Raw genomic sequence first — 18,188 nt, forward strand, 5'->3', positions numbered from 1 at the left:
GTTTTATTAAAAATATCATGCAAATTTTTAAATATACATTTCAGGTAACTCTTTTTCCATATTTTGTTTAAATCTGTTTAAAGGGACAACTTTTTTCTAGTGTGCAATTTTTTATTTTTAATATATCATAGAAAACAGACATATAGGGCTAGATTCTCTTCCAACTGACATGGGTAAAAATCAGGAGTAACTTTATTGAAATCCATAGAGGTTACACTGATGTTTGTATTCTGAGATCCATTGATTTTTACAAGACCTAGTATTTACAATCTGATGCTATTTGCACATTATTGCAGTGACCAGGGTGTGGCCAATCAAGCTTAACGGTTGGAGCAGAAGGTCAAAGCCAAAGATAGGATCAGATACCAAACCAAAGATCAGAGCTGGAGACAGAATCAGGTGCAAGGCCAGGGGTCAGAGCTGGAGACAGCATCAGAGTAAGGCAGGTGTCTGGGGTAGGGCAGGACAGCAGGAACTAGAAGTAAACAGGAGTCTGGATGGGAAGACAGGAACCAGGAGCAGGAGGGGAAGCAGGAACTGGGAACAGGCAGGAATGCAGGGGTCAGGAGTCAGGTAAGCAGAAGGGGGCCATAGTCTCAGCCAGCCAAGAATTCCTCCAATTGCTTGGACAACTTCCTGGTTTATATACTACACCTTAGCCAATTGGGGAGCTGGATGTTTCCCCAGATTGAGAGCTTTGAGGGCAGGGGCCTCTGCAAGCTAGCCCTTCCCTGGACCTTTCCATAGTTACTCAGATACCTAGGGGCTGAGTAGCGGTCGTGACCTGAGCGCTGCCTGTGGGCCCAGCTTTGAGGCTTGTGGTCCCTCCCTCACAATGATGCATTAATTGTGGAGCTCAAATTTTTTGCAATCCACATTTATTTTAAATTAAATTAGATTTATTACTCCCATTTATATGGAGAAAGTATAAAATACCTGGTAATTTTCTACTTCCAAGTGTGCTGCTACTCTTTTCACCTGGGCAGACATTTTGAAAACATTGCTCAAAAGTTCTTCTACTAGGTCATAAAAGCCATCTCCAGCCTCCTTATCAAGTGAAGGTTTAAATTCGATCTCTGATGCGCTAAGGATCATTTGTGCCTGAAAAAATGGAGCAGGCTTCAAACCTTTCTCTGTGTTCTTCAAGAAGAAGTCTAAATTGTGCATTATTGTATTAAAGAAACCATCAGCTATAATGTCATCAATGTACTCTATATAAATCTTCCAAGAGTCTGAGGAAAAATCTGCTTTGAAGAGCTTTAAGTTTTCCTGGGAAAGAAAAAACAAGTTACAAAATGTTTTAATCATACAATTATCTAGTGCAAATGATTCATCATTCAACATATTTAACTGCTTCAATACCATTTTATGTGGTAAGTATCTAGGACAAAATAAGATTCCAGTGAAACCCATTGTAACAGGTATGGCCCTGATCCTAAAATCTGATCTGCCTGGTTGGACCTTGCACCTGTTTGCAGCCCCTTGATGTTAGTGGAACTCTGTGCAGGGACAGGGTTCCTGTATGTATCAGATTGCAGTTCAGGGCCTGAATTATGATGTTACATTGTGATTTCAATGGAGCATCACCATGTTGAAAGAATATCATTGCACACTACTACAGCACATTACTGCTTGTTCTGCACTCCAGTGTAAGCCCTTATTAGGTTTATCTACACATAATATTTTTCAAAAAGATAAAAATCCTCATCTGATCTAGTTCTTAAATAAAAACAAACTCTTTACTTGCCACTATCAATAAACAGAGATTAGCACATGGACCAGAAGATGATGTCAAAGTAATGGCATAAAAAGAAAAAGTTATTGGATAAAGAAAAAATATTTAACGTCTATTTTCTCTTTCATCTGACATACAATTTGTGCCAGAAAACAGACAAGCAGAAAATTTTCAAGGAAGTGAGCAAAAAAGGGGGCGAGGCATGCAAGGAATTGGGGTGGGAAATCTTTTTTCATGTCAGTACTTCGATACAGAATTACTTTCTTGCAAATTATTGGTAGTTGTGAGGCACAGCAGCTGATGTTTGAGGAATTTTTGTGAGGGGGTTCTTACATTTTATTTAGCTTTCATAAATAACAGGGAAATAAAACACTAAGCATTTTTCATTAAGCACGTAACTCATGTAATCTTAAAATTTAGAAAGAAATTATTTTATAAATATGCCCTCTGAAAGATAGACTACAGTATAGCTCCAGTTGCAAAGGTGATTTTACCTGTAGAGGTCAAAGGAAAAATTTATCACAGGGCACCCCAGGGTAACAAAACAGACAATGGCTGTGCCGTAATTCAATCTAGACAGTAATTCCTCATCTAATGAGATAAAAAGCAATGCTAATTTCAGTCAGTATCAAGATTATTTTTCCATCTTGTCCCTATTTGTCTTTAAATGTGTTAATTTTAAAAGGGACTATTATATAATTTGTATAACTATTTCAATACTTGAACAGTCCAAGTATACATCAGTTAATTTAACTGAATGCTAACAATTTGCAGATTATAGAACACCAAATATATAACCCCTTTCTTGCTACTCTAGATATACTCCACTTATCCTTAATTTAACACATTCTTTGCAGGATACCAATACAAATGTGGTTATGAATAATTAATAATAATAATCAAAATATGCTTTTTAGAAAAAGATTAGATCATGTAAAAACTATGTATGATTATTGCAGAAATTACCTCAGCAAGCTGATGAATCCTGTAGCCATCCTCTTTTAGTAACTTATATTTCTTAGCAAGTCTATCTTCTTTATCCTCCAGACTTAACAAAGCATCTTTCCTATTATCTTTCCTGGCTAAGAGTGTGTGTTCTGCCCATGCATTCATAATCTGCTGAATTGTTTTAATATTCTCCTTTGACTGTTGAACTCTCTGCTCCAAGTCATACACTGTAGCTTTCACTTGTTCAATATATCTCCAGCAATTCTCTTTCTGCCACGTGAACACTTCTTCTGCTTCTCTTAACTGATCATCAATGGCTCTCAGCTCAATTTCAATCAGAGGATATTCAACCTCCAGAACAGTTTGTTTAAGTTTGTTGTACCACTGAACAATGAGTTCAAGGTTTCCAATATACTGTTGGTGTAAAAAGACATTCATAGGGTGAAATTCCTCTAAAGTAGGGCCCCCAGTGCCATTTGAATACCTACATGGCTCTTTATGTTGGCAAAGCAGCTATTCAGCAGGGCCACCATACCCCTGTGCACTAGAAAGGAGAACCATTCTGGCCCCAAATAGGTCAGCATGAAATGGGTTATGCGGGACCATGGAGCTGGATGAGTCAAGGAGCTATTAGATCCACACTTTAACTATGCAGTTAAAGTGGATCTGCCAGCCTGAACTGGGTCTGCCTGTGTGGATGCTATAGCCACTATTCCAAACTGTGCTACAACCCCATTACCTTCCTTCCAGTTGCAGGATCTATTTGGTCTCCTGCAGAGTTCTCCACACAAAACCCCAGATTATGAAGAGAAAGGCATATTTCAATGATATTGTACAGAAGAATAAGTAGAGCAGACACACACACACACCCCCACCGACACACACCCAAAAATTTTGCAATAAAAAGGATATATTTCATACTTCCTGAAAACACAAACCTTAGCAAAATTTTTCCTTTTCTCATATATTGCTAACGCAGAATCTGGAATATCAGATCGATTCAACATCAGGAGATATGTCACCTCTCTCAACAAAGCCACTAGCTATAAGAAACAAAGCAGTATTATTTTGTTTTTAAGTCTCCTTTCAGAAGATGTGGTTTTTGTTTAATTCTATGTGTAACCTCAGATAGTAAGGTGCTCAGATACTACGGGTGCTGAGCATGTTTTAAGAACCTCTATAGAATAGATCCTCTTTCAATTAGATCCAGGAGAGTGAGGGTGAGGTCGGGCAGGGTTTAGCAATCTAAAAGTGCTATATACTGTACGGTAACTGCCAACTATTATTATTATCCTCCAGCTGTCTCTAGAGAAAGCATTCAATACTACAACCACCTTCTTTATTTCTGAAGGTGAAAATTCTCTCCAGTGCTGGCACAGGGCAACCATATTTTCCAACTGAAAAACTAAGACAATAATATAAACAATCATAGGAACTGTAGCATAAAACAAAGGCACTTTCCCCAAGCATTATGATTTAATCATATACTGAAATATTAATTTCACTTTAGGAATATTCCTGATTTATATTTCTGTCAACACTTCTAACTCACGGGGAAAGAGCACTGGACAACACACATTTAACTGTAATGCTTTATATCGTACCTTAGAGTCAAAATTCACACTTAGGAGACCATTTTCAGGATTGCGTTTAATTAGTGGTTGATCTAAATTAAATTGACAAACTTCATCCACCTGAGATTTCCATTCACAGTAGATCTGCTCTTCATACTGGTCAATTAAATTCAACATCTCTATATATTTCTGATAAACTGAAGCCATCTCAGGACCTTCCAGGATTCTGGGAGAGAAACAAATCACTCAGTCCATTTTATTCATTAACAATAACATTGCCAAATAAATTTAGATGCAAAAATCTCACCTCTGACATTGTAAAAATTTAGAGAATGTCCTCTGTTTCTAAATATTTTCTTAATTCTGGTCTCATCAGCCAAACCACATAAAAAGTTAAACAGAGACCAAAAGTGAGAATGCATTAGACCTAACAGCCTCACTGAGGACAATAAAAAAAGCTGTGTGGAAGGGAGAGGGCATGCTCCCTCGCCTTCCTCAGTGGTTGTACCTATTTCCCAATAATTCCAAAAGGCTGTCCCACACTGATCTCAGAACAGTGCTGGTTTCTGTTTCGCTATTGAAGTACATATATTTTTTCTTAGTGGAACACTCCGTCCATGGTGTTGCCTCATATTAAGAAGTATATATTGGAACTGAAGAGATAGGATACAAAAATTTAAAACAACCTAAGTGACTTAAGCCCTGTCACAGGGGCTGGGCTTACCGATGGTGCTGCCTAGCATTTAGGCAGCACCACGCCTAACTCCTACCACTTGCCTCCCACAAGGCCTCGAAGTTCTTAAAATCTAACAGAAAATAGCAAAAACAGAATCTTCAGCCCAGCTGAGCTCAGCTGATAGCCTCGTTCCTTGCAGGCTAGCCCCAGCTACATACTGGGCCAAGGTCACGGATTGTGCCTCCCCTCCCCCCCAACTGCCCACCTGGGGGCTAGCACACTCTGCTGCAGTCCCTGATTAGCACCTGACTCCGTCAGGCTCCCAGTTCAGGACTCCATCTCCCATGCTTCTTTCAGTCCTTAGCCCAAGAGAGAAACCTCCCAGCTACCTCTCTCCTGGGTCTCCTCCCTGGACCCTCTCCTAAGGCCCCTCTTTGCAGTAAGGGCTTCTGCTGTGGCCGTTGCACGAGAGCTCTCAAGACAGGTCTATCCCTCTTATCTGGTCTGTCTTCCTTCTGAGCTATCTGGCTCCCTTTAAAGCTCCTGCTGCAGTAGGCTCTGCAGGTGTGGTGGGGCAGAGTCTGTTCCTTAGTCCCAGTGTGGGTTCTGAACACCCCGAAGTCCCATTTAGGCACTTTTGAAAGTTTTACGCATGTAGAATAAAGTTTTTGCTTAAACAGAGTACAAGTTAGTGTTGTCTCAAAAGCAAAGATGTGCTCAGCTTTGTTTTGTTTGTGATTCACCCATCAGACAACACTTTTTACAAAGATTAAAAAGCAATTCTGAGGTTGTACAGGATACCCATAAGAGAAGTTCACTCTGTGTGTATCAGCACTTACTACCGAGGGCCCCAAACCTGCAAAGAGAGCTGCACTGGCTAAAAGTTCTATATGTGTGGTTCATTTTGCAGATTCAGGCCCTAAAACTGTTCCTCAACTTGTATTGACATCAACAATTCTAATGCGCAAACAAGGAAGTAAACTAAAAAGTGCCACAGTTGCAAAGGGGCCACAATACAGTCTCTAAAACTGTGCCCAACATTTCATATACATGCTATTTTTGTTTTAACATCAAAGATTATGCACATAGAAAAACATTTACATTAAAATGGCACACAAGATTATAGTGTAATTTAGATGCCTCCTTTAAAAGTAGATCCTGGTGCATGACTGGGGCTCTCAAGCGCTATAATAAAAATAAATAATAAAATTTTACGTGAAGCCATTAAAATTTCATATACAAATACAGATTTTTTTTATTTTTTTTTTACAATAGTTATGTTTTGAGTTCTTGTCAATTCCAGTCTGATAACAAAATGTCTCCATCTCTCAAATCTTGATATTACAGTGAAAAAATAATATGAAGTAAACTGCTAAAGCCATGAAGTCTCTTTACCTTAAGACAATATGTACAAATCTGAAAAATCATATTATGTAAGCAATGCATATTTGGTAGATTCCTGGGAGAGAGATGGACAACCCTTACAAATTACTCTTTTTCACCAATAATTGGCAATGCCATGTTCTAGGGCTGTTAATGCTACAGTCATAAATAACTGAGTGTGAACACTCACCGGTGAGACAGATATGAGAAGTTTGACCAGAATGTCTGTATTCGTTCTCGAAGTGCTTTGGACCATTTAAGGTTTCCTGAAGTAAATGGCATATTTTTGTTTATTATTTCATTCCCCTCTTCCACCTGCAAGCATTAATATAACAAAATGAGTATACAAGCAATTATGAATTAAGAGTTCATTGGCTACACCTAATAAAAACCAGGAAAATATTGCTTTTATTTTTGCTTTGCTACATACCTGCCTAATGTGCTCTTCATACAACTGTCTGCAATTGTTCAGCTCTTCATCAAACATTTGCAGTAAGATGTTGTAATTTGGGCTAAAAATCTCCACGATAACAGGTTTCTCTAGAAAATAGCCAAAGATGGCTAAAAGCTATAAAAATTAAAGAGTGTCAGATTCCATCATTTATAATACTTCAAATTTGTATTAAAAGTACCTTTTTAGTCTTATTTCACACTGAAAATCTCACATCAAAAATAGCATTCCTGAAGCGTGTGAGCCAAATCTTTATGGAGCTAGACCCCCAGTTTGCACCAGTTGAGAATCTGGCCCTATATGTTTGCCAATATGCTATTAAATCGTACTAAACGAGTGTACTGCAAAAGGCTTCTGGTGTGAATGTTTAATTTATGTCTCTTAAAACCACGGGGCTGGGATTTTCAAATTCAAATGAAGATGGGAAAGTAACTTCCTTAGCCTGCAGACTGCTCTGATCTTTCTGAGATCTTCTCTCTTCCATTTTCTCACAGTCCAGAGATCTTCCTCCTTTCCCAGTGAGACACTGGTCTCCTGATCTAATGTGATCCTACTAAACTGCATGGAAACTTTTGAAAGACACCATAATAGAGACTCAAATTAAATGTACATCCCAAAATTTTAAAAATACATAGTAAGAGAACCAACGAAGTGCCATCGTGGCTAAACAACAAAGTAAAAGAAGCAGTGAGAGGCAAAAAGGCACTCTTTAAAAAGTGGAAGTTAAATCCTACTGAGGAAAATAGAAAGGAACATAAACTCTGGCAACTGAAGTGTAAAAATATAAGTAGGAAGGCCAAAAAAGAATTTGAAGAACAGCTAGCCAAAGACTCAAAAGAAATAGCAAAAAAAAAAAAAAAATTTAAGTATATCAGAAGCAGGAAGCCTGCTAAACAACCAGTGGAGCCACTGGACGATTGAGATATTAAAGGAACACTTAAGGACAATAAGGCCTTTGCGGAGAAATTAAATGAATTGTTTGCATCAGTCTTCATGGCTGAGGATGTGAGGGAGAGTCCCAAACCTGAGCCATTCTTTTTAGTTGACAAATCTGAGGAACGGTCCCAGATTGAGGTGTCATTACAGGAGTTTTTGGAACGAATTGATAAACTAACCTGGGGTGGGCAAACTTTTTGGCCCAAGGGCCACATCTGGGAATACAAATCGTAGGGTGGGCCATGAATGCTCACAAAATTGGGGTTGGGATACAGGCTCTGGTTGGGGGTGCCGGATCCGGGGTGGTGCCAGAAATGAGGAGTTCAGGGTGTGGGAGGGGACTCTGGGCGGGGGTGCAGGCTCTGGGGTGGGGCTGAGGAATTTGGGGTGTAGGAGGGTACTCCAGGCTGGGACCAAGGGATTTGGAAGGTGGGAGGGGGTATCAGAGCTGGGGCAGGGGGTTGGGGTGCGGGAAGGGGTGCAGGCACCGATTGGGAGTGCGGGCTCTGGGGTGGGGCTGGGGATGAGGGGTGCAGGAGGGTGCTCCAGGCTGAGATCAAGGGGTTGGAGGGTGGGAGGGGGATCAGTGCTGGGGCAGGGGGTTGGGGTGCCGGGGGAGGCTCAGGGGTGCAGGGTCTGGGCGGCGCTTACCTCAAGCAGCTCCTGGAAGCAGTGGCATGTCCAGAGCCACCCAGAGGGGGGGCAAGTGGGGCAATTTGTCCAGGCCCTGGGGAAATATACTACAGTATTGCAACATTTTTTTATGGAAGGGGCCCCCGAAATTGCTTTGCCCCATGACCTCTGAATCCTCTGGGCGGCACTGGGCATGTCCCTTCTCTAGCTCCTATGTGGAGACATGGCCAGGCGGCTCTGCACACTGGCCTATCTGCAGGCACCGCCCCTGCAGCTCCCATTGGCCATGGCTCCCAGCCAATGGGTGCTGCAGGGGCAGCATACAGAGCAGAGCCCCTTGGCTGCCCCTACGCATAGGAGCCAGAGAGAGGCCATGCCACTGCTTCCAGATGCCGCATGGAGTGGCCCCCGACCCTGCTCCCCAGCGGGAGCTCAAGGGCCGGATTAAAATGGCAGATGGGCCAGACCCAGCCTGCAGGCCGTAGTTTGCCCACCCCTGAACTAAACAGTAATAAGTTACCAAGGCCATGGCTCCCAGCCAATGGGAGATGCAGGGGCAGTGCTTGGGGCAGGGGCAGCATACAGAGCAGAGCCCCTTGGCTGCCCCTACGCATAGGAGCCAGAGGGAGGCCATGCCACTGCTTCCGGGAGCCGCATAGAGTGGCCCCCGACCCTGCTCCCCAGCGGGAGCTCAAGGGCCGGATTAAAATGGCAGATGGGCCAGACCCAGCTTGCAGGCCGTAGTTTGCCCACCCCAGAACTAAACAGTAATAAGTTACCAAGGCCAGATGGTATTCACACAAGAGTTCTTCAATTTCACATTTGAGTTTCTTCAGAACTACTAACTGTGGTATGTAACCTATCATTTAAATCAGTTTCTGTACCAGATGACTGGAGGATAGCTAATGTGATGCCAATTTTTTAAAAAGGCTCCAGAGATGATCTTGGCAATTACAAGTGGGTATGCCTAACTTCAGTATCGGGCAAACTGGTTGAAATTACATTAAAAATCAGAATGATCAGACACATTGATGAACATGATTTGTTGGGGACGAATCAACACGAGGAAATCATGCCTCACCAACCTACTAGAATTCTTTCAGGAGATCAACAATCATGTTGACAAAAGTGATCCAGTGGATATAGTGTACCTAGATTTTCAGAAACCCCTTCACAAGGTCCCTCATCAAAGGTTCTTAAGCAAAGTAAGCTGTCATGAGATAAGAGGGAAGGTCCTCTCATGGATTGGTAACTGGTTAAAAGATAGGAAAGAAAGGGTAGAAATAAATGGCTAGTTTTCAGAATGGAGAGAGGTAAATAGTAGTGTCCCCCAGGGGTCTGTACTGGGACAAGTACTATTCAACATATTCATAAATGATCTGGAAAAGGGGATAAAAACAGTGAGGTGGCAAAATTTGCAGACGAAAATTTGCAGACAACTAAATTGAGTAGTTTCGTAAGTCCAAAGCAGACTGCGAAGAGTTACAAAGGGATCTCACAAAACTGGGTGACTCGGCAACAAAATGACAGATGAAATTAATTGTTGATAAAGGCACATAGATTAACATCCCAATCCCAACTATACATATAAAAAGATGGGGTCTAAATTAACTGTTACCACTCAAGAAACAGATCTTGGAGTCATGGTGGATGGTTCTCTGAAAACATCCACTCACTGTGCAGCAGCAGTCAAAAATGCTCACAGAATGTTGAGAATCATCAAGAAAGGGATAGATAATTAGACAGAAAATATCATATTGCCTCTATATAAATCCATGGTACACCCACATCTTGAATACTGCGAGCAGATGTGGTCGCCTCATCTCAAAAAAAAGATATATTGAATTGGAAAAGATACAGAAAAGAGCAACAAAAATTATTAGGGATATGGAACAGCTTCTGCATGAGGAAAGATTAAAAAGACTGGGACTTTTCAGCCTGAAAAAGAGATGACTAAGGGGGGATATGATAAAGGTCTATAAATTCACAACTAGTGTGGAGAAAGTAAATAAGGAGGTGTTATTTACTCCTCATAACACAAGAACTAGAGGTCACCAAATGAAATTAATAGGCAGCAGGTTTAAAACAAACAAAAGGAAATACTTCTTCACACCAGGCATAGTCAACCTGTAGAACTCCTTGCCAGAGGATGTTGTGAAGGCCAAAACTATAACGGTTCAAAAAGAACTAGATAAGTTCATGGAGGATAGGTCCACCAATGGCTATTAGCCAGGATGGGCAGAGATGGTGTCCCTAGCCTCAGTTTTGCCAGAAGCTAGGAATCAGTGACAGGGGATGGATCACTTGATGATTACCTGTTCTGTTCACGCCCTCTCAAGTACCTCGCATTGGCCACTGTCGGAAGACAGGATACTGGGCTTGATGGACCTTTGTTCTGACCCAGTATGGCTGTTTTTATGTAGGTGAATGCCTTTCTAAAACAAAGTCTACTATTTGACAATCCAGAAGCAGGAAAAACAGCTACATTCTATGAAGAATGTATGAGATTCAGTTTTCATGGCATATGCTATGCCTGGAGTATTTAAAGGTTAAACAGATCTGAAGTCCATAAATTACGCATTAACTGAATTTTTAAAACTACCTTGCGTCTTAACCCTGCTCAGCGCATCCAAATTCACTGCAAGAAATAGCATAACTTTAAAAAGGAGAGAAAGAATTACAACAAAGCATACATTCAACTGCATCCAAGGTGGCAACATAAGAAAAATGCACTTCAAATTATTTAGTTGAATATTAACTACAATTGTCCTAGACACACTGTGCATTATTAAACAGTTTACAAGACCTACCTTGACACAATTTGAATGTAATCTACATGGTGTATAGCTACTACCTGACTAACAAATCACAGTATTGACTTTGTCCTGACAGTTATTGTTTTCCGTACCTTATGTTTAACATTACAAAATCCAAAGGCAAACAAATAGTTCTTCAAAGGCTGGATAAAGCAGCAGGTTTTAGTGACAAAGTGAAAAAATCATAGAACTATTTTTCATTTGGGATTATTTCGCTTTCACCCTCTGCATGCAATGCACAGAACACACAAAACATTAATTGGGAGCTTGCGAATTTCCACCTATAGTACTAAACATGACATTCACAGAAAATCTACTGCCACAAAAAACAGATAAATAAGCTAAGCATAGTGGGTATGTTTTAAAAAAGTACTTATATATATGAATACCAGAAAAGATTACTTCACAAAACATTATAAACAATGAGAAAAGTAATTTTCTATGAGTGCCCTTCCACAAGGGGCTGAGGGCTTCTGGGAAGTGCTAGATGATCCAAACTCTCACTCAGGCAGAGACGACAGGTAACCGTTGAAAGAGAGGGGGGCACAATTTAAAGGTTCTGGGAGGCTCCTCACCACCCCACACGTCGCCTCTGCTGCCCACCATCGGCCCTTTGCATGCTCTCCTTCTCTCTCTGCCTCCCCTCTCACTGTCCCCTCCCTGCTTTGCCCTTTCAGCCCCCAACCCGTGCTGCTGCTCCATATACCCCCGGTGGAGCACCTGCTGCTCCCAGCACTGTGCAGAGAACCAGCCCCTGGAAGGAGCGCTCAGCACACATGCAGCCTGCCCAGCAGGCTCCTTCCTCCCTCACCACCTCTGGCTGGGCCAGGGCCCCAGGAAAGCCCTCCAGCACAGCCCAAAAGGAGCTGAGCCCTGCATGTGCTAAAGCTTCCCGGATCCCCATGCAGCGCAGGCACAGGGGAACCTCTTTGCTCCTCAGGTAAGTGCTGGAGTGGAGCAGGGAGAAGCGATTTCCAGCCCATTCCTGCCCCAAACTCACAGGCTTTGCAGCAGTCCCCCAGGCAATGGCTTCAAGCCCTCTTCACTGCTGCCCTGGTAGGCCTGTGCTTTGGCCCCAAGGTGTGCAGGGCTTCTCCATCCTCTAGGCTTCTCCATTCACTGAAGCCCCTGTGGAGCCCAGCACCCATGGCTGGTTCAGGGAAGGTAGGGATGGGATCTGCTGGTTCCCCCCCAGCCTGGCTCCCACTTCTGGGTGCAGGCAACAACCCTGTCCCTCTTGCTGCCACCACCTGCTCCAATGGCCTGGCATGGATAGTCCCTCCATGGAGATCCCCGGAACCCTGCTGAGCCCCCTGCACTGCAGTGGCTCCGCCCTGCCAGTGCTGGAAATGGAAGGCAGAAATCTGGGGAGGCATGTGATCCTGCATGCCCCCTCCCCAGTACATCACCTTTGCCTCAGGTCAGGAGGCACTCAGCACCTTGCCGGATTGAGCCCAATGGAACTACTCATATACTTAAAAATAAAACACTTAAGTGCTTTTTGGACTAGGGGGACAAAAGCCTGATCCAGAGCCCATTGAAATGGGGACCTTTCCATTGACTTTAATGGACTTTGGATCAGGCCTTAACAGTGGTTCAATGTCTGGAAGGGACTTGCATTCATAACTTTATTTAAAATGTCTGTAGTATTAAAAATATTAGGGCTGATCCTGCTCACACTGAAGTCATTCACAAACTCCAGCTGACTTCTACAGGAGCTGACTGTCCTTAGTCTCCAACTTTCAACTTGATTAGAGATGTCCTAGAATAACCTCCTAAAGATGAATTGCACTCAAGAACGTATTATTATAATACTTTATATCTAGTATTTGTGATTACTGAGCCACTTATATGACTCAGTAATATTTCATCTGGATTAAAAGTCAAAAATATTCAACTCTATTATCTAGCACCATGGTGACTTTTAAACAAAGAACTGATTTATAGTTATGTTCGTTCAGAACTGACCTTGAATGCTGATTCTAAACCAGAACAGTCAAGAAATCCTACACAAAGGATTGACCCAAGACGTCTGTCAAAATCCAGGATTTTTGCTTTAAACTCAACATAGTGATCTTCAAATTCCTGTAAAATATATTTTTTTAAATCCAAATTTTAATTTGTATTATAAGAATTTTTTAATCTACTAAAAAGAAGTACAACTATCACAACTCTTTCCAGAAAAAGACCAATAAAGATTCCAAAACAGACTTAAGCTATCAGTGATTTGATTTATTGAGATCCTTGGAACCAACCACGTTGTCTTAATGTTTGCTCGCTTCTTAAATGGAAAAGGAATTTAAAATAAAATGTGTGTGTTTGTTTATACTGGGGTGGACAAACTTTTTGGCCCAAGGGCCACATCTGAGAATAGAAACTGTATGGCGGGCCATGAATGCTCACAAAATTGGAGTTGGGGTGCAGGAGGAGGTAAGGACTCTGGTTTGGGGTGCGGGCTCTGGCGTGGGGTCAGAAATTAGGAGTCCAGGATGTGGAAGGGGGCTCTGGGCTGAGGTGATGGGGGTTGAGGGCTCCAGCTGAGGGTGCGGGCTCGGGGTGGTGCTGGGGATGACAGGTTTGGGGTGAAGGAGGGTGCTCCGGACTGGGATCGTGGGGTTAGGAGGGCAGGACGGGGGGGGATCAGGGCTGGCGCATGGGGAAAGGCTCAGGGGTGCTGGCTCCAGGTGACGCTTACCTCAAGCAGCTCCTGGAAGCAGTGGCATGTCCCTTCTTTGGCTCCTACGCAGAGGTGTGGCCAGGCGGCTCTGCATGCTGCCCCATCTGCAGCTCTCATTGGAGCACCGTAGAGGGCCATTGGAGCGCGTAGGAGCCAGAGGGGGGCCACGCCGCTGCTTCCGAGAGCCGTGTGAAGCGGCCCCTGACTCTGCTCCCCAGCTGGCGCGCCGGAGCGGGACAAGCCTCAGACCCCACTCCCCAGCAGGAGTTCAAGAGCCAGCTTAAAATGGCTGGTGGGCCAGATCTGGCTTACAGGCCGCAGTTTGCCCACCCCTGGTTTATATCCATCTGGAACAGGTTCACAGAGGACCAGACTCACAGAACAGTTCTGCAGAAAAATGGGATGGAAACATCAATAAATAACACTAAGGCATGTAGAAAACTTGATGACAAAAATTATGGCAATCAGAACCTGGGAAGAGGGAGGAAAGGAAAAAAAAAAAAAGAGGCCAAATAAATTACAATCTATATTTTTGACACTGAGGGATGTATGCTGGGAGATATTAAGTGCAGTGAAGGCAGCATGCTTAACTCATATGGGAATGAGAATCTGAAAATGCTTCCAAACAACATATCTAACAGAGATTAATCACTGGGGCCCAGATCCATTGACTTCAGTGGAAGTTCGGAGCCTAAATACCTTCAATGATTGGGGCCTGGGTAAATTCTGATCAACATTGAAGTCTCTAGTGGGGGCAGCATCAACCCTTCTTTAATTCAAGGACTGCTGCAATGTGGGATCTTTTGACCACGTGTGGTTGGCTTATTAAGGGGTATCACCCAGGATCTCTTCTTTTTTAGGGAAAAAGATGGAAATTTCAAGTTATGAAGATATGAATTCCATTGTTTTACATATGTTATTGTGAATGTGTTCCATAAGCATAATAGCTGTTCCCCAGATAAACCAGATATAATGCTGTCCACTGAAAATAGTGGCAAACACACAAATTACAGAAATGTACACTATAGCATCTGGTATATGTATCTCCATATGAACCCAGCAAAAGCCTCAAAGGATCCTAAATTTGAATCTGGAGATTTGCACATCAGCCAAACGGTTCCCAAGACTTTTCATTTTAGTCACACTCTCGACAAACTGGAGATAACCACGTTGATTATGTACTTGTAAAAAGCTTTCAGAAAAGCTTTTCTAGTCTCTATTTTACAAAGATGTATTCTTTGCTTAAAAAAAAAAAAAGGTCACAAAAAGGCCACAGTTAAATGAACATTCTCTCTTTCCACCACAGGGTGGACTCTAAAGCACATGTGAAGGAAATTTTCACAAGTAACAGTAGTGCATCTGACAAAGTCTATTCAAGGGACTGGGACCTGCTTACTTGAAAGACAGGTTCTCACTCCATGGTGTACTTCTACCCTTGTGACCAGCAGAGGCATTCAGGATAGAGCCCTCTGGTAAGAAGGAGCTACTGGCAGGACATTTTGCTTGAGTTGCTCTCAAATTTTGAATTAACCCCCTTACTCCACCACCAACCTCAGTTTGAAGTAACCTTAATTTGTTAATGTCAAAGCATTATGTAAAGCCCATCCCTCTTCCAGGTCATTTGGTGGATGTGAGAGGGAATGGGGGATTTGTTTGATTATTCTGGTGCTCTAACTATATGGAGCTAGGTAGATTGGACTGGCTGTCTCTATTATAAATATTGTAAGTAATATTTAAACTGATGTGCCGGTACAAGGGACTATTGGATAGGCACTTTTTAAAGGCATAGAAATAAATAAAGTAAAATTTTCTCTCTGACATTTTGACAGCATCCTTTTAAGTTCTTGTGAAGAAATCCCAGTATAAATCAAATTGGATTAAAAGTTAATAATTGCATTATTTGTACTGACTTGTGATGTTATTGTAAGCCAAATACATGGATGTATGGCACAAAAATTTGAAAAGAAAACCGAGCTGTTCTATAATATTTTGTTGGGCAGGTGTGGTAAGGAGAGAAATGTCTACTTTCTTCTTGAATGTGTGCCAACTAACATTACTCCTTACTTTCATTCCTACGCCATTAGCCCTTCAGTCAAACAGAGGTTCCCAACAAGTTTTAACAAGCCTAACTTATCTCTTTACTTGTTATCAGAAAGTGAGATATATGGGCATCAAACTTCCACTCAAATACACTAACTTTCAAATCAACTAAGTAAGCAATGAGTTAGAGTCAAAGATACTATATGTTTAATTAAGATAACCAGAGACTCAGCAGCTACTGTATATTAGGCAACAGAATAACTGTTGTTTTCTACAGGAGAGCTTTCTATAATACAATACTCCCTTAATATTTAAAAGATAACAGTTAACTAATTATTGCTCAAGTTTAGGTTAATATCTTGAGGCTCTTTCTACACAGAGCACTGTTTGTAGGTTTGGACTCCCCATCTGGCTAAGTAATTCAGCTGAAAACACAGCTGGCTAAAGAACAAGTGTGAGTGTCTCCCATGGAGAAGAGTTCATGCACAGGATTCTCTTTCCACTATGTACCTCACCCTCCAAGCAGATATTTCCTCTTGATTTTATTACAACAAAATAAGTCACTATGGGCCTGCTCCCACTGAAGTCAATGGCAAAGTTCCTATCAACGTCACTGATGCAGGATGAGGCCCTATGTGACTGTGATACCAGTTTTGAGAAGCCAATCTGTCAGACCTTTGGTGTAACTTAGCCTTGAGCAAAGCAGAACTTGGCACCTACTAAAAACAAGCAACTGGGGGCAAACACTCCAAATTCCAGTAGTAGGCTCTAGCAGCTTATAGCACCGCAGGCAGCCCCATTGCTTGCCCTCATCTATGGCTGGCTAGTTATGCAGACTGACCTCACAATCATAAATAAAAAATAAAAAACCCTAGGCAAATGCACTGTCACTAGCACCGTTTTTTAAAACTAAAATTACTATGGTTCTTGTCAGACTCAAAAGACTAATTTGCACAATGATAGTGCCTAAGTATGTTCCAAGTTGGGTACCTTTTGTAAGGTACCATAGGACAGGAAAAAGAGCCTTAATGTCTGCTCATGCTATAACTGAATGGAAACCCAGAGACAGGAGTGTCAATATCTTTTTAGCAAGATTTTCTCTGTCACGCGCAGCTTCCCGTATGGTCATAGTGCAATAAAAATTACATTTGTTGTATATTTTTTTTACACATTTAAAAATATTGATTTACACATTTACAAATTGATTTACACAAATTAATTTAACTAATTAAATTAAGCCAAACGTTGGCTATCTAGGGTCACTGAAAGTGTAAGTCCAGCAATGCATCTTTGATGGCTGCTGGAAGTAAAGCAATAAGGATAAGAAAAGGTAAGGGACAGTGCACAAGATAGACAGCTAAATAAAATCAGACATCTTCCGAAAAAGAAGTTTTAAATCATTTCTTGTCTTTTTAGTTTTCTTTATAATCTCCAAAAATACTACATAGAAAATAGTCTTAACACACAACAATCAAATGAGATGAAAACAAATGGGGGAAGAGAACTATATGTATTATCCCACATCTAGACAATTAGAGAAACTCAAATATGTTTCTACCAAGGAGATGTGGCATATTCCTATATCAGATTAAGTAGCCTAGATTTGTGCTCCAAGAACAAAGATTTTCTTTGCTCTTGATTGAGAACAGAATCATGTCAACAAAACTGATCATTTGAAGAAGTTTTTGGATTTCCAATAATTTATATACTGTATTAACTAACCATGTGGAATATGCTGTGTATTGAGATGCATGTAGAACATTTGTGAGGAAATAGCTTGACATAGCTCATATATTGTGCAATGAATAGTATGAATTTTGAAGCTTCTGCACACACATTAGGTTTACCCTGACAGCTATTATTTATTAAAGCTTCTTGTTAGCGTTACAAAACCCAAAGGCAAACATTTCCTGAAAACCTGAATAAAAGTAATGTTTTAGTGATGACAAGAAAAACATTACAGCTAATTGCTGCTTGGTCTCACTTTTTTGTCTCTTCAGTCAACACTAAGGCTGCCTACAAAAGTAAGAACGCTCACCATAAAAAAAGAAAGTTAATACTTTTTGAATACGCTTGAGTTGGCACTAAGCTGAAAAGTCAATAGGCTTTAAATATAGAATGAGTGTTTGAGGTACACTGTGAATGCTGCCTTTGCATAGTCACTAAATAAGGAATCAATGCCTTAACAACTGATTAACTTATAACAACTTGCAATCTCCATTTTGTGAGAAGTGACAATAGCTGTATTTTAATTAAGGTTTAGAACCTTTATAAAAGAAGCTTCAATGTTTAATCACATTTCTTATACCTGTTAATACA

The 18,188-nt window shown here is 41.4% G+C and overlaps 1 protein-coding gene across 1 annotated transcript in view; it reads right to left on the bottom strand.

Annotated features, from left to right (window-relative positions):
- The window catches only part of DNAH11 (dynein axonemal heavy chain 11), a 285,994-nt gene that overhangs the window by 227,385 nt on the left and 40,421 nt on the right, over positions 1 to 18,188 (bottom strand). The window contains exons 9-15 of the mRNA XM_048838362.2: positions 13,121 to 13,237; positions 6,747 to 6,884; positions 6,507 to 6,631; positions 4,288 to 4,483; positions 3,622 to 3,726; positions 2,702 to 3,097; positions 937 to 1,269 (exon numbers count right to left, since the gene is read on the bottom strand). Coding sequence (XP_048694319.2) covers positions 937 to 1,269; positions 2,702 to 3,097; positions 3,622 to 3,726; positions 4,288 to 4,483; positions 6,507 to 6,631; positions 6,747 to 6,884; positions 13,121 to 13,237 — 1,410 coding nt within the window. The remainder of the gene's footprint in view (positions 1 to 936; positions 1,270 to 2,701; positions 3,098 to 3,621; positions 3,727 to 4,287; positions 4,484 to 6,506; positions 6,632 to 6,746; positions 6,885 to 13,120; positions 13,238 to 18,188) is intronic.

The sequence above is a fragment of the Caretta caretta genome, chromosome 2 (assembly GCF_965140235.1).
Source record: "Caretta caretta isolate rCarCar2 chromosome 2, rCarCar1.hap1, whole genome shotgun sequence".
Lineage (NCBI taxonomy): Eukaryota > Metazoa > Chordata > Testudines > Cheloniidae > Caretta > Caretta caretta.